At 38.5% G+C, this 17,837-nt stretch overlaps 1 protein-coding gene across 1 annotated transcript in view; it reads right to left on the bottom strand.

Moving 5' to 3' along the window:
- dlgap2a (discs, large (Drosophila) homolog-associated protein 2a) overlaps positions 1-17,837 on the bottom strand; it is a 269,222-nt gene that overhangs the window by 13,453 nt on the left and 237,932 nt on the right. The window contains exon 8 of the mRNA XM_062041907.1: positions 16,291-16,676. Within this exon, the coding sequence (XP_061897891.1) occupies positions 16,291-16,676 (386 nt within the window). The remainder of the gene's footprint in view (positions 1-16,290; positions 16,677-17,837) is intronic.

The following is a 17,837-nucleotide window of genomic DNA, read 5'->3' as shown; positions in this document are numbered from 1 at the left end:
ACATAAGTAAAACTATTTCGTTGAAGGTAGAGCACATTTTACATGGAAAACCAATCAGTGCCGGAGTTGAGTAGGTCATTGTTTTTTTAATTATTATTTTCAAATTAAAGATGAATAAACATACATTCTCGAACAGCACAGCTCAATTGTATGTATCGCATATAAAAAGAGTGTTGCGATATATATAAGGTGAAGTTGCTAGCCAGCAGTAGTCACAGCCATAGCCATCTCCTAGATGCCTGACCACAGTCTTTTTAAAGAGTCCTGGAAGGTGCATATTTCTAATTTTAAGGGGAATTCCATTCCAGGCCATGGTGAGTTCACAGAAAAAGGAATTCTGTCTATAAGCCTTCCTGAAAAGTGGTTTGAAGAAAGTTTGTTTGTGGTGGATCTGATTGAACACCAAAACAACCAGGAAAGCCGAAGGGCAGCTATTCATTCAGTAAAAATATACGTTAATCCTGTGACTAAAAACATTATTCTAATGGGTCAAGGCGCCCGACAGTGATAGCATTGCAATGGTGAGTCCAACTAGTGAGCCTATGATGGATTTTATAGGCTCTGTTGTACAGTCTTGCCACAGGTTTGAACTTTTACTTGGCTGTTAATGACCATACTGAAAGACAGTAAGACATAGTGGAAATAATTATTGCATGTTTATACAGTACAACATTGAGACAGTTGGTGACAACCATGATCTGAATATACCATAAACAACATTTTTAATTGAACTTTTTGTTAGAATTTGTACATGCATTCCATTTCTGGGGTGACAGTTAAGGGTTACCCCAAGGTACTTATAGTTGATACAACAGAACAATGTTGGTGTGGTTTGAATGAGAGGATTTTTATGGACAGGTGTCTCCCTGGTGAATAGAAATACATACATTTTGTTTTATAGACATTAATGGTTAGATGATTATCTTTCAGCCACCCATGCAAAGACAGCAAGTCTCACAAAAATCACCTTATGAGAATAATTAAATGCATATTGGTGATTGTTTATATACATGAGAAAAAATAAAAGACCCAGGATACTGACTTGTGGAACTCCCAGTGAACATCCCGGTGGTTTTGATGTTACCTTACTTTTACAAACTTTAACGAGAGCGACTTAGGTGCAAAGATGACGAGTCCTTGGTGGTCTGTCGAGTTAAAGCCAGCGATTTTAGAATGCATGTACAGGCACTACTTTAACGTACATGTTAAGTGTCCATTACAATATGACCTAGAGCAAAGCAAACATCTCTCAACGGCATGAGCCTAGTTATTTGAAGGTTTTTCAGAACATTTTAAGATTTTTTCTGCTAACTAATTACATCTACAGTATGAAGGAAATAATTCAATTACTTTTTTAGGGAAATAATAACAACTGAAGTAATTTTCCCAACACTGATATGCATGGATGGATGATCAAGTACAAAATATGTGTTTGATGCTGATATCGGACTGATATCTGTTATCAATATCAAAGCAAGATGAGACTACCTGCAACTTCTTTAAATACGTCTTTAGTCCTTTGAATGCTTTCAAATACCTACAGCCTGCGGGTTGTATTGCATTGTTTTAACGTCTGCTCACCAAAAATGAAGTCAATCAGAAACACATGCGGGTTGATGCGGGAGGATGATACACTGATGGTATGTTAATCCTTGTCACACTTTGAAGGCAGCAGTTCATAATCAGACTCAGTCGTGGCCAGATGATTAATTTGTAGGGCGAAGATCAAGATTTGGGTGGATGACAATGAGGGAATGACAGTTAAGTATTAGATTGATTTTCTGTATTTGTTTCAAGGAAGGACAACACATTTTTTGGTGAGAATGAGGATATGAAAACAATGTTGATATCGAGTACATTTCATTCAACTATTGCTTGTCACGTTGTCACAGCACACAGCGGTTTTGGTTTAAATACCATATTTTGCGAACAATAAGCTGCTAATTTTTTCCCACGCTTTCAATGCTGTGGCTTATAAAACGGTGAAGCTAATTTATGGAGGTTTTTTCCCCAACGGCCATAGTGTTTTGTAGTCAACAAAATTGACAGAGACACTGAAAAGGTGTGTTACTGTTTGTTCTGTGGCGCCATCTTTTGGACGAGTTTGTTCACTACGAGTGCCATAAGTTGGAAATGTACTTCCTGTTTTGTTCCTTGAACTAGAAGTATTCGTCCACAACGTTTCTGCTCGAATTCTTTATTCATCACTCCAAGCAATGTTTATAAGTTTTACAGTAGAACTAAAACAATTCATACTCACTTAACTGTCCCATGTGTGGTGTGTGTCGAATTGTTTTCATGCATATTTATATGGCTATCGTAATTTAATCAAGCTAACGTTGTTAGCATTAGCGTATATGCTAACACGTTTACAAGTTTCTGTGTTAGTATTGTTGACTTATAATGGCATTCTTTTTGTATTGATTCAGTTTTGTGAATTCACCAAAACGTCACCGTGGAGTTATTGAGTCTGCTTAGCTGATTGGAGACCTAGCTTCCACAACTCGTGGGTCAATGACGATGACCTCTATATTGATCAGCCGCTATACTGCTGTGTTACAGGCCCCGTTTGGAAACAATTAAGATTTGTGCATAAACCATTACAAAATCCTTTGTATTATTATATATATGTGGCTTATGGTCCGGTGCGGATAATATTAAAATAAAATAAAATAAACATTTAATTATATATTTCTTCTATAATTTTGTGGGTACGGCTTGAATACCAGTGCGTGCCAGGAAAATACAGAACTAAAAAATATTTTACAAACATTAAAATTAAACACTAATTTTCATCCATTTCGGATGCACGGTGTCTTAGTCGTAGCTTGACTCGGAAGATCTGTGTTCAAATCTAATTTTGGACATCTCTGTGTAGAGTTTGCATGTTTTCCGTGTGGGTTGAGAGTTTTCTCCGGGTATTTTGGCTTCCTTTAAACATGTTAGGTTAATTTGAGACTATAAATTGTCCATAGGTGATAATATGAGTGTGAATTGTTGTCCAGGGTTTCCCGCAGCGCTTTGTTGTTAAGGCGGCCGCCTTAACAACAAAGAGCCACCGCCTAAACTAAAGTCTTAACAAGCGGCTCCGCTTAGTTCTGCCTCTGCCTCTGTCAGTACTCTCTGCAGCACCCAGCATTGTCCCACCCAAGAACCATCTGATTGGTTACACGCAGAGCGGTGGTAACAGCCAATCAGCAGTGCGTATTCAGAGTGCATGTGTGATGGGACACAAGTAGGGGATTTTATTTTTTATGTTTTATTGCCATGCATGTCTTATAGTGTTTTATTGCTGTGGATTTTAATTGCATGTTTTCACATTTTAGAATTTGATTGTATTTTTAATTGCATGTTTTTACATTTTAGACTTCGATTGTATTTTTAATTGCATGATTTTACATTGTAGAATTTGATTGTCTTTAATTGCATGTTTTTACTCCTTGTGGACTTTGCTGGCATTTTAAGACGTTGCCCCTTTTAGCTTGTTGCCCCTGACAACCAAAGTGCCCAATCGGACGACACCTGAAGTTACACGCACCTGTGGAGCAATAGCACTTCAATCAGGAAGCGACAGAGAGGGATTGACAGGCTTTGCCAGGACCGGAGAGGATCGACAGGCTTTGCCAAGAGCGACCGGGTGGACGCGTGCAGGCTGGGAAGGAACCCCCGGACTACACAGCAGACCCCGCAGGCTACCGGAGTGAACCCCAAGAAGCCCACAACACGCAGGGGCAGAGGAAACTCTGCCTCCGAAGTAAGTGACGTGTGTTGTGGATCTGTGGGGGAAACCAACTGCCTTGGGCTGTGGGCTTGCGGGCTCGTGCGTTGTACGCTGGCTGTGTGGTTCTGTGGACAGGGGGCGATTGGGGCCCAGAGACCTGCGGCGACCCCCGGGAGCGACCAAGAGGCGGAGCGAGACGGGACGGGTACGGCCACGTAGGTCCCGCTAGTGACCGGCGACTGGCGAGGAGAGTGGGCGTACCCAATACTTCCACGCGGAACTACAGCAGAGGCAGGGTTTGCCTTGTGTGTAAGTGTGGCGTCAGCCCGGAGAGCGTCTCCGTGGTTTTAGAAGATTTTATCCCCGTGGCCTGCCTCCGTTTTAATTCTGTGTGCAGGAGGATGCCGTGGAAGTGTGCGGAGCCAGGACGCTGACCCCCTAAGCCTGTCGCAGCTGTACCCTCACCATAATATTGGTATTTTTAGTGTTGTCAACTGGACTGTTTTTTTAATTGGTATTGTAATAAATTGTGAACGAGCAAAATCATCTTTCCTTATTTTGGGCAGCTGCTCTCACTACATTGGGTTCTTAATATTTATATTGGTTTTAAGCAACATTTTTATTAGATTTTAAATATACCACCACTCGGGTCCATCACACATGTAGTCAGTGCTCAGGCAGCTAGAGAGAAGAGACGGTGTGGTGAGCAGGAAGGTGTTTAGCAGGTGAGCATAATGCAGCGGACTCTCCCCAAATTATAATAAACACTTCCAAGTCAACTACTAGTAACATCACTATGAGCCCGTTGATGTTTTAGAAACATAAGCGGCAACTCAGCTCCCTCGCAGTCCTTGAGGTGAAGGCTAATTAGCTTTTAGCGTAACGTTAGCTCATTTTGCGATATGTGTGCTGCGCGCGTGTGTGTTACGGACAGCAAAGCCCTGTCTGTCTGAGAGAGAAAGACAAGCATTATGGACCTACAGTTAACAACTAAGTTATTTCACTTTACTTTTTTCTATGTTGATTGAGCTGTGTTGAAGCAGCAAAAAACGACATTATGTTAAATGAAGTTTCCTGAAGCTGTCTCTGATGTTTATATAATAATGTAACTGCATCATAAAGTCTACATGAACTTTATGGTGTTTAGGGATGAATAGTCTCTCCTATTGCTATTGTACTATTTTTTCAGCTATAGTTACATTAATCATTAGTCATGTAGCAGCTTAGTTTTGAATGGCAGGGTCCCTGCTATCACATGTTGATAAAAATATAACATTTACATAATAAAAATCAACTACAGGCTTCCCAAATGCTGTAATAAATTAAGCATGACGAGTTGACTGCGTGGGTTCCCTCCGGATACTTCCTCCCACCTCCAAAGACATGCACCTGGGGATAGGTTGATTGGCAACACTAAATTGGCCCTAGTGTGTGAATGTGAGAGTGAATGTTGTCTGTCTATCTGTGTTGGCCCTGCGATGAGGTGGCGACTTGTCCAGGGTGTACCCCGCCTTCCGCCCGAATGCAGCTGAGATAGGCTCCAGCACCCCCCACGACCCCGAACGGGACAAGCGGTAGAAAATGGATGGATGGATGGATGGATGGATGGAGTTGAACGTAAGTCAGCATGTGGCCCCACTTTTAACTTTTTTTTTTCAAACGCTTATTGCAAACGCTTACTTACAGTAAGTCATTAATTTTACTTTGTAAGCCATTATTTTGTCATTATTTTGACTTAGTAAATTACTAAGTCATAATAATGACGTACTTAGTATCTCAGGTAACTAGGACTGTTTTGTTTTTACTTTACGGAAATAATATATATATATATATATATATATATATATATATATATATATATATATATATATATATATATATATATATATATATATATATACATGAGTTCCTGGTTCGATCCCCACCTTCTACCAACCTCGTCACGTCCGTTGTGTCCATAGCAAGACACTTCACCCTTGCTCTTGATGGGTCGTGGTTAGGGCCTTGCATGGCAGCTCCTGCCATCAGTGTGTGAATGTGGAAATAATGTCCAGGCGCTTTGAGTACCTTGAAGGTAGAAAAGTATAACCCATTTACCATTTACCATATTGCCATTCAGCAAATGGAGCGGAAAACACAACCTAAAATTGTAGGCTTCTTCACGCGACGAAGCCGGCCTACTTCACCGCACTCTGTAGTCTATTGCCCCCCAGGCTGTGGTGGCAGCAACGAGGTGGAGACGTGATGGCGACAGGCCGAGTTACACCGATCCTTACACCCACCCACCCCCTTCCCCAGTCCCCTCCCCCTGGAGAGTCACCACCTTAACTAACACATTTTCTGGGGGAAACACTGTTGTCTATACATTTTATGCATTCCAGTTTACCTGTGACCCTAATGAGGACAAGCAGTATAGAAAATTTATTAAATTAATTCCCTCCATTTTGAATATATGGATCAGGTAAAGCATGATGGGAAATTAAGTATTTTTCCACTATTTCCATTAATTTAAAAGTTATATTACATCAAATTAGATAATCTGATTTATATAAACTATTTAAATACAGATGAATTTTTTTTTCTGTAAATTAATTATGTATACAGTATGTGTATGTATATATATATATATATATATATATATATATATATATATATATATATATATATATATATATATATATATATATATATATATATATATATACATATACATATATACAGTATATATATATATACAGTATATAGTAAAAACTACATCTACTCAGATCCAAATAACGCACAAAATAGTGAAGTGAAGTGAATTATATTTATATAGCGCTTTTCTCTATTGACTCAAAGCGCTTTAACTAGTGAAACCCAATATCTAAGTTACATTTAAACCAGTGTGGGTGGCACTGGGAGCAGGTGGGTAAAGTGTAGGGATAATGTTTGATAAGAAATTATCAAGTTCGAGCCCATTATCGAATCCTCTTATCGAACCGATTCCTTATCGGTTCTCTTATCGAATCCAGATAGGTTGTTGTATATGGAAAAAACCACAATATTTGGTTTAACAAAAGCTCACTTTTATTTTATAAGAGAAAAATAAAAATAAAATAAATAAATGAATATTGACTGTTACCCCCCTAAAAAAAATAAATAAAAAAAAAAAAATTAAAAAAAAATAAAAAAAATTAATAAATAAATATATATATATATATATATATATATATATATATATATATATATATATATATATATATATATATATATATATATATATATATATATATATATATATATATATATATGTCTGTTATTAAGTGGGATTTTTCAGAAAAACAAATATATACAGTAACACAAAAACAACCTGTCTCTGTGATCACTATAGGTGTATGAATAATAATATAGTGTTAAATAAAATCAGTCCCTTGGGCACAAAACTGAAAATAATATAGCTCTCCAAAAAATGCACTTCTGCTGCTATTGGAACATACTAACTACACACACTATGACACTAAGAACACCACAGTCATCAATCAACAATTCAAAAATAATTTCATATTGCCTGTTCTGCCCTCACTATACGTGTTGAGGTTATAGAGCTTGGCAGACAGCTAACAAACAATCCAAAGCAGATTAATCCATTTAGGCTCTTTATTGTTGTTGATCTTGCTTTGTCTTTTCCTATCTTTACTTTTGTCTTGCACTGGACTGTTATTTTTTTTTTTTTAAACTGAAATACACACAATGACAAATGTATAAGCTATGTGATTCAATTAACATACTGAAATGTAATACACAATATGTAAATATTAGCTTCACACAAATATACAGTACTATCATTAAACAAATACTTCTGAGTGTTGAAACTATTTCGATGGTGGAAATACACGACTGGCAGCCATTTTAAGTCCTCAAAACATCCATTGAAACAGTGCACAAAAATTGTTTTTCAATAAACATCTTAATATCAAACTTAAACACTTTCCACCTTAATATTGAGTTACATAAACAAGTTAAACAGTTTACTTACAGACTTATCTTTTCCAAAGCTTGTAAGAGCTAACACAACTTGTCTACTTCTCAATTGTCTCAACCCGGAAGTCACCAAACTAATGACACGTAGTATTTTCATATCGCCACAAGGTGTCAGTAAGAGTCTACAATCAAATGGGCATAACATTGCAGGTCCCACAGGGCATTTCCTGTACGTGGGAAGGGATTCGTTCCCAGGGATTCGAATAAAGAACTAACTCTTTTTCTTTACTATAGTGGCCTTGATAACGGGAACCGGTTCTCAAAAAGGGATTTGAGTCCATGGAATCGGTTCTTTTCTTATCGAACAACCGGGAGAACCGATTTCGAACATCATCCCTAGTAAAGTGTCTTGCCCAAGGACACAAAGGCAGTGACTAGGATGGCAGAAGCGGGAATCGAACCTGAAGCCCTCAAGTTGCTGGCACGGCCACTCTACCAACTGAGCTATGCCGCCCCGAATTATCGAATTGCGTGTACTATTAGTGGGAGTATAGTGGTCATCTACTAAGACTGCAAATACAATTGCCAAACGTGCAAAAGTGGCACAGACCGCCCTATTTAAATGAGAATTTTGCGTGTACGCGGCTGTCACAATGAAGAGACTAATTTCCCTCCACATTCACATTATCATGCTCATACCTGTTGCGTTTTGCTATGTTTTGAAACATGCAGCACACAACTATAATATGTACCACTTTTTTTAGGCACTTTAGAAGCAGTCTTTGCAGTGTGAGCTACAAAGAAACTAACTTCCTTGGCTTGCTGTATGTGCGCTCTGTGGGAGGCTGCCACCAACTGCGAGCGTCCACTGGAATGATCCAGTCGCAAGAAAATGCATTTGGCAAGATTTTTTTTTCATATGGGAGATCCATCCATCCATCCATATTCTGGAGCCTACCCCAGCTGCACTCGGGCGGTAGACGGGGTACACCCTGGACAAGTCGCCACCTCATCACAGGGCCAACACAGATAGACAGACAACATTAACACTCACATTCACACACTACGGCCAATTTAATGTTGCCAATCAACCTATCTCCAGGTGCATGTCTTTGGAGGTGGGAGGAAGCCGGAGTACCCGGAGGGAAACCATGCCGTTATGGAGAGGAAATGCAAACTCCACACAGAAAAACCCAGAGCTCGGGGATTGAACCCAGGACCTTCTCATTGTGAAGCACACACACTAACCCAGACCTGGGCATTCTGCGGCCCGCGGGCCACATCCGGCCCTTTGTGCGTCCCTGTCCGGCCCGCGCGAGGCCAATCATAAATGACAAAATAAATTTAAAAAAGTATCTATGTCGAGTGTGCAATACAACGGTGCTGCTTTTGTTTTGAAAAGCGTTATTTGTATTACTTCCGTGTGGAAGTATGTGCGTGCGTGATTGTGAGTGAATGTGAACAGCTGCAATCACAAATGACAAAATAAAGTTGAAAAAACATCTATGCCGTGCGCGCAATACAACTGTGCAGCTTTTCTTTTGAAAAGTGTTATTTATGTGCGTATGTCCGGGTGTAACCTGTGTGTGAAGGTGCACGGCGACAAGTGATGAGACGCTAAAAAGAGAAAAGTTGATGACGAATGGCGTGTTTTCAACAAGACATGGACTGCCAAGCGTCCTCTGCGCACAGCAAATATATGCCGCGCACCAAATCAAACCCACCTGAATTGTAAACAAAATAAACACATTTATTCTGTGTAATTTTGCAATGCAACTCTTGAGTGACAGTGACAACAAGCGGCCCGTACGGTGTTCGTCAACACCGTTCAATTATTGTAACGTCTATTGACTTGCTTCGAGGACAGGAATTATATCGATCACTTTATTGAGCAAAACTGTTTATATTCGGCCATAACCACACCAAAAACATGAGTAAAACACTTCTATCTCGAAAAACTAGTCATTTTCTGCCGTACAAACCAGGCCAAAACCAACTTGTCATCTGTCACCAACACGCATACCACTAAACCACTGGTGCGTTCATTGCCACACAAACAGTAGGACAACTCAAACACCACACAAAGTTACACTATGACTCCTCAGTCATACGTGTGCTTATTCTACTGTCATTTATTATTAATGTTAATTTATTGATATTAATCATGGAATGCTGTTACTAGAGAAAGTTACAGGAATGCACACTTCATCCTATACTTACATTTCATTGTGCAACATGAGGATGTTTAAGGGGAACTAAATGTGATCTCTGAAAGGGGTACAAATGATTTCCAAAGCAGTGCTTTTGGTATAAAGTTAAGTTAGGTTAAATGAAAGTATTATTATTATTATTAATTATTATTATTATTATTATTATTATTATTATTATTATTATTATTATTATTATTATTTATCTTACGGTATATATCAAAAATAATATTGAGCAAAATTTAATTGAAATATTGCCGATGTGGCCCTCCAGCAGTGCTCGGGTTGCTCATGCGGCCCCCGGTAAAAATTAATTGCCCACCCCTGCACTAACCCCTGTGAATTAAGGCTATTTAAAAAAAATGTCAGCAGACACCAAAACACAATGATTGAATTTGTTTTAATTAGCTGCTAAGTTGGCAAGCAGCTATAACATTTTAATATGTTATTGCTGTCCATTATTTTTTGCTTAGAACAATACAAATATGTTGAGGCACACACATAGGACGGAGGATTCTCGGTCCATTATGCCTTGTGATTAAGTGATTTTATTTTCATGTTTTTATTGTGGGTGTCTTAATAAACCACATACTTTCTGCATAGACTTGAAGACAAACACGCTAATCGGATTACGCTCTCTATTTCACTCTTTTAAGAGATGTGCACTATGAAGTTTGCACGTTTTAATACACACAAACATTTAGTAGATCAGACCCATAATGTGCACCTGAGGTTTTTAGCAATGATATTTGCATTGAATGTACTGTAGAGCATGGTTCTGGAATACACCAGAAATATCAATGGGAATTTAAATTCTACTTCCTTTAATTAGAATTTGACGTGCAATTCTACCTCCATTCAAATTCATAGAATTGAACTGGAATTTGAGAAACTTTCTCACTTCAATTTGGAATTTTGCACAAGCTTGATGTCTACTTAAGTTGTGGTCAGTGAGTGTATTGTATGATTCATTGGTAATAATTTGGTATTAGACAAATCTCCTGCCAGCAGACTTAACTATCGCCAGAAAATGGCACTCGCCACTCAAAGAACAGTTGAAAGGGTACTACTGAAGCATTTTCCTAAGACAATTAGTGGTGTTTTAAATTCAACCTTTTCCCCAGCAATGTGGATAGTCTGAGAATGGGAAGTGTGCATACATTTATATAGAGAAAGAGGAATGGTGTCCATGAGAAACACAAAAAAGTAAAGCTGAGGGTGAAATTACAGGGGGTGGGTGAGGAGCTATTTAAGACAGTTCTCAGTGCACACTGCAACAGAAGATGAACAAGAAAAAAAACAACTTTTATAATTATTACAAAAAATGCATTTGAAATTAATTGTTCTTTCATTGCAAGATAGGCTTTGTTTGTTTGTTTTCCGAATTAACGCAGACATAAACATAGAGAGTAAATGAAGCCTGGAGGGAACCATTCACTAAAATGTGCTGTAGCATGAGTTGAATCCTAATTGATGGATTTTGGCACAATGACTCAGTCGGCCTATTTTTAGCAGCTGAAACAAGAACTATGCTTCTCTCTTGTGTATGTATGTATTATTATTCAAGTATCGTGTACAGCGTTTGGAATATTAAGGCTGAATTACTTTTTTGGGGTAGCAGCCTAAATAATTACTATTTTATACATTAAAAACACTGTTACAGTTACTTTCAGTGAAATATGGCCCACTATTACTATGAACTGATATGAGCTTTTTTGGAAGAAAGAGCAGATAATCAGGGCAAGTAAAAGTCAACACAGACTAGCAATGAGATGTCAACACAATGACGGGGGCATGAGCATCGCTACACAGAAGACTGTACCGCCTTAACAGAAATAATAGCAGGGCGCAAAGCAGATACATAAAACGCTCAAACAAGAACTACTTTTAGGGAAAAAAATGAACAACATCAATGTTAAAAAGAACATATAACTGTACACACGCATGTAAAAAACAACTTTTTTCAACTAGCATCGCAATGCATGCTGAGAAATACGAAGTAATCCGGTGACACTGCATTATTAGTCTCGCCACACGTAGACTGCTAGCCCGAAGCTAACACAGCTAACTCCAACCAGTACCTTCTTTTCAAGGAAACATTTTTTGTATAACTTGTCTTTCTGGACAGCTTTGCGTAACACTCCCTAACGAAGATGCTTTTGAGATGTTTATGGAAGAAAGAAAGGAGCAGATTGATAACGTGTACACCAGTGCCCAGTGCAACATCTGTCAGGCACACGAAAAACAGAGGCTTGCTTATGAGAGGAAAATCTTTAAAAAGTACAGAGGATTGTCCTATAGTGTTAGACAAGCGAGGCAGAAAGGAGGTTAGTTAGCATTATGTATTTCTATTGTTTAAACATAAAAATGTACAGTTTGGTAAGAGGAGTTGCACAATTTGATTAAATTATAATTGTATTCTTATGGGACGGATTGAGCCAGACTTCAGTGGGCCTTGCAAAATTGGGGAAATAAACGGCAGAATTGTCTCCTTAGTCAATTCAGCAGGGGACATTCTTCAAACAAAATATAGTATGGATCACCTAAAACCTTACAAGCGAACCAAAGCAATGGCAGACACCACTCCAAACAAACGGTGGGTGAAGTAGTCTGATTTCATTGTATAATTCATTATCATTATCAAAATGTAACACAAAGTATCCTATCCTTGCAGCCCATGCATTGAGAAGGCCACTGAGGAAAGGCCTGTTAGGCTAGGGCTGGGCGATATATCGATATACTCGATATATCGCGGGTTTGTCTCTGTGCGATATAGAAAATGACTATATCGTGATATTCGAGTATACGTTCTCACACAGTTGCTTTTAGCGGCGGGCATTACACTGCATGCGTTTCCCACTCTTTCTTGTCTCTCCTTCTCACAGAGACGTAAACCAAGCGTACCTTCTTACACGTCACGCGTGCAACGTCACACGCTCCCGCGGAGCAGAGAGGTGCGACATGGTAACGTTAGCTGTGATGCTAACGGTGAGGTGCGGGTGGTAATCCGAGAGAGAGAAGGTGTGAATCTGGTAACAAATGGAGGAAAAATTAATTACCAAGAAAAACAGCACGGGATCCATCGTCCGGCGGTGGTTTGGCTTCAAGCGGGAATATGTTCAACATTTATGCGGCAAATGCGTTGCTACAAAAAGTAACAGCACTGCTAATGTAGCATCATTTGAAAAGTCACCCGCTAGAGAATGAAGAGTGCTTGAAACTCTGCATGTCAACATCTCCAGCCAGTGCCACACCAACAAAATGCCGAAGCAACTATTTCCAGATCAACACCGTATGAAAAAAAAGTCAACAACTGAAGGAGATAACGTCCACAGGAACCTATTATGCAGCTAATTTTTATTTAACAGTTATTGAAATATCTTGTGTGACATCATGGACAAAAGTGCACTTTATTTGTTTTTAACTATTGTAGTGGTGTTCTGTACAAAAAGTGCACTTTAATTTAGTGTTTTTTTGATATGTCATCTTGGTGACAGCATTCACAAAAGTGCACTAATAGCTTGTTTTAAAATGTCTCTGACAATTTTGCACTTTCTGTTTTGGAAATGACATGAATGTTTGTGCCACTGCTTAATAACTGTTTAATAAATACAGTTTTGGTAAATTAACTTGGTTGTGATTTCCCTCTCTGCATGAAAGTTTAAAATGAGCATATATTAATGCAGTATGATACTGGTGTGGTTATATGCATCAAGTGTTCATTCAAGGCTAAGGCAAAATATCAAGATATATATCGTGTATCGTGACATGGCCTAAAAATATTGCGATATTAATAAAAGGCCATATCGCCCAGCCCTATGTTAGGCCTTCAGTCATTGTGTATGCACCAGAGCCAGGTAATATCTAAAGAAACATATTAGTGTTTTCACTCTATTTTATTTATTGTTTTAACTTTCTGCAATTATGGTTCACCACTTACTAACATTGTTCAAGAATGTGGTATATAACTTTGTAAAATCATCCTGCAGCATCCACAAGATGCAGGCTTTAGAAAAGACTGTATAGAAGATCGAGGTTTAAAAGTTGTAAAATAATTCTGACATGTTTGGTCAGTTGTTCAGCCGACCCAAGTTCGTGTTCGGGGTTTGGATTATTTTGTGCATGTGTGTATGTATAAATACTGTACATATATACTATTCTTTCATTCTTGTATATAGAATTTACATTTTCTGCTAGCCCAATTCAAGAAGGAATTAAAAAAAATACTAAATTGATTGTTCAACAAACTTTTTAGTATAGCATTTTGTGTGGGCTATAATCAAGCATACTCATTTATTGACAAAAACATGACTTTATTATAACTTTGTGATGTGTTCCTTTTTAAAATGGGCTATTTCAGACCAGACATTTCAATCAAGTATTCAATCATGTTTTCTGAAAGTATTTTTTTTATATTTTTGGTTATTGATAAATATTTCATATTGAACTTCAGGAAGCACAGAGTTGGCCCAGCCCCCTCTCTATATCGACAACAAGCGGGTAGACAGAGTCCACACCTTCAGGTTTCCTGGCATTTTTATCTCCACTGACATCTTCTTGTTAGAGAATGTCACTCATATCATCAATAAGGCTAAGCAGCGCCTACACTTCCTGAGAGTGTTAAGGAAGCACAACCTCAATTCCAGCCTGCTGCTGACATTCTACTGTTGATCCACTGAGAGCCTGCCAACATACTGCATCACAGTCTGGTATGGCAGCTGCACAGTGGCAGACAGGGAGAGGCTGTAGAGTAACCAAGGCAGCTCAAAAAATCATCGGCTGTCCTTTCCCCTTCCAGATTGACATCTACACCTAACGCTGCCTAGACAGAGCCAAAGTAACAGCAATGACAGCTCCCACCTCGGCTCTGACCTGTTTGACCTGCTGCCCTAAGACAAGTAAACTCAAGAATAGTTTTCTCCCAAAGCAATTACCACCCTGAATTGTTGTATGCAGTGACTTTTCATAGATTCTACAACTAATCAAAACCATCAATGCACAATATTCCAAATGTGCAATATAGTTATATGTTCTTATTTAATACTCCTAGTCACCATATTTATCTCAGGTTACCTGCATGTAACTATGCACCTTACTTCCGTCTATATTGCATATATTTCTAATTTTTTGCTTATTTTCTTAAAACACCAAATGTATTTTCTTTTTTGCACTGATATTGGTGATGCTCTAATTTCATTGTGCTGACGTATAATTACAACAAATGCATTCTATTCTATTCTATTCTATTTTGTGATGTAAATTCTGGAGAGTAATCTGGCGCCAGAAAGAAAGCATGGCTCAAATACATGTGATGTAGTGATTACCATACAATCTAAATAACAGGATTGTGGGACTTTTATAACATTACACACAGAAAAATTGCAGTGAAGATGAGAAAAATACATTTGTTAACTACATTGCACATATTAGTATGAAAAATAGATGCATACAAATATTGTGCCTAAACTTATAAGATACACTATTAGAGAGTGGATTTCATCTGACGATGCAGCTAAATCTAACAAGTGTCTAAGTAGATAATGTCATAGATGATCGACATGGCTATTATGTTGTTTGACAAGGCTTTTATGCAGCTACCATGCGAAATGTAAATAGATGACGCAATTTTCAATATCTTCACATAAAACTAAAACCGAATAAATCATACATTTGATTGTTTTTAGTGTGAAGCGTATATGTTGACTGTCAAAATATCACAAACGCAGCGTTATTTTGTGTAAAGAGTGTACTCCCGCGAAAGTTAGTTCAAAAGCATTTACGCATTCCTTGGATTCCTACGCCTGCACATATACAGGGGGCGCATGAATTCCAAAGGGGAGCACTCTTAGCAAGAACACAGTTGTTAGCTACTGTGCTACTTTGTGTGCTTTGTCAGTGTTTTTATTTTTATTTTTATCCTTTTTAGTATGTTTTTCTAGTTTTGCTAGGTCAATATGAGTCCAAAGAAAGAAGAGTAACTGACAAGGTTAAAGAGATTTTTTATATTTCATTATTTCTAATCGACCTGGCTGTTAGAGTTAAGGAGTTTTGTGATTTTAAACTGTGAATGCACTACATGGCTAGTGACAGTGTGTGCGTGTGCGTGCGTGTCGGCAGGGCGGCTGAATATGTGGAGGACAGTTGTGTTTTTTTTGGCTTTGTTATTAAATAGTTAGTTACTCTACCTCGTTATGTTTGTTTGATACACAGTATATAGAGTGCTTTATATTGTGTTCAAAAATATATTACATTACAGTGTTTCTTATGAGAAAATTTGATTTAACATACAAACATTTATATTTACAAACCTTGTTCAAGAACCAATAAAGTTAATAAATCGAGGCTCCACTATTAGATGTGGCATTCAGCCCATCTCCATCAACAGTATGTGTCAAGACTAACCTGTATTCCTATTGAAGATCGAGGTGTCTTCAGGTACTCTTCTGCTTTCGATACCAAGATGGCCTTGTCACAGGTGACTACTGAACTGTGGCTGTCTGTGGACGGGTGTCTTTTCCCTGCCATGACCCCAGCTGCCTCCATGGCAATAGTTACGGCCTTGGCACTGTCCAGGCTGTCAACGGAGTTATAGAGGGCCCTGCCGGGGCTCAGGCCCAGGGTTAGGCCATCAGGACCCCACATCCCTCCGAGGGGGCGTCTTCCATCGTGGTAAGCATCCTGGGTTGACTCTGTGCTGCTTTGGGCTGTGATGGAGATGAGGGGTTTTGAGGTGGTGCGAGGTGGGACGGGTGGAGGGGCCTTCTTGTAGTTTGGCGTGTAGGTAATGGCTGCAAATAAGACATAGGTTTTTTATACTTTGTATATGCAGCCTTATTACACAGATTGGTAGTTCTGCCTATTTTACAGCATACGATCACATTTTCATTCCTCTTGACTAAACATAAACTTTCATACAGATGCTGCCAAAATTATAGACATTTTCAAAATGTGGAGACAAATAATTTGGCAAATTTCCAAGAATGTACCCCTGGCTCTCCTGTGGCGTACAGCGTCACTACTAGTCTTGTAAAGCAGTTTTTATGGGTGCAAATCCAGGTGAGAAATGTGTCAGGAAGGTTTATACATTTTTGTTTTAGCACAAAACATGCATCAAATTAAATTCAAAGGTGAATAAAGCATATATAAATTGTTTTATATGAATACACATGAATTTATTTATTTTTAGAATGAATACAGTTACAATCCTGCTTAGGAACCCAGTACAGTGATGCAGTATTGCTGCTGATCAACGACTGCTTGACTTGTGATTCGGCCACCCCCGTGAGGCGTCTCATGTTTATGTCTACATGCCCCACTGCTCCGGTTCACCACGCTGAAAAAAAATTCTTGACTTTGGTTTTGACTTTGTTACGTGCATGACTACATGGATTATTTCATGCTTTCTGTTCATTTCTTTCAAGAAACTCTCAGATCAGTTGCCCTTCCGGGACCTCCCATGAAGATCGGAAGTTTACTTTACAGACCAATAAAATGAGGAGTCTGGTAATGATGATGATATTTAATATTAGTTATTCATCCCAAAGAATCACAATGTCTAATTTAGAATCGTGCAGACCTGTTTGGTGTCTTAGGTCATGTCAGTACATATTACTTCATATTGTATTCCTCACACGGTTTTTGTTTGTGCTTTGTTAGCTTAATGCTAATTATAGCCGCACACATTCTTCCCATTTTACAACCTAATCTTAACATATAGAGAGGATGTTGTCACGCCATGTAGCAGACTAACCTTTTTTACAGTCGCCTTGTTGACATAGAAGAGTGGAACACAGCTGTTACTAATGACCTTAATTAGTGCTTTGTAATTGCATGGTACAGAACCTTGCCTGATGTAATCAGCAACACCTGTTATTTTCTATGTCTTTGCTAGCTTTGTAAAAAAAATGTCAAATGATTTTCTTGAAGCAACATGTTGGACTATAATAAAA

Source organism: Entelurus aequoreus, linkage group LG03 (genome assembly GCF_033978785.1).
Source record: "Entelurus aequoreus isolate RoL-2023_Sb linkage group LG03, RoL_Eaeq_v1.1, whole genome shotgun sequence".
NCBI classification, from domain to species: Eukaryota; Metazoa; Chordata; class Actinopteri; order Syngnathiformes; family Syngnathidae; genus Entelurus; species Entelurus aequoreus.
Note: the sequence above shows the minus strand (reverse complement) of the source record. Positions and strands in the feature narration are given on the sequence as shown.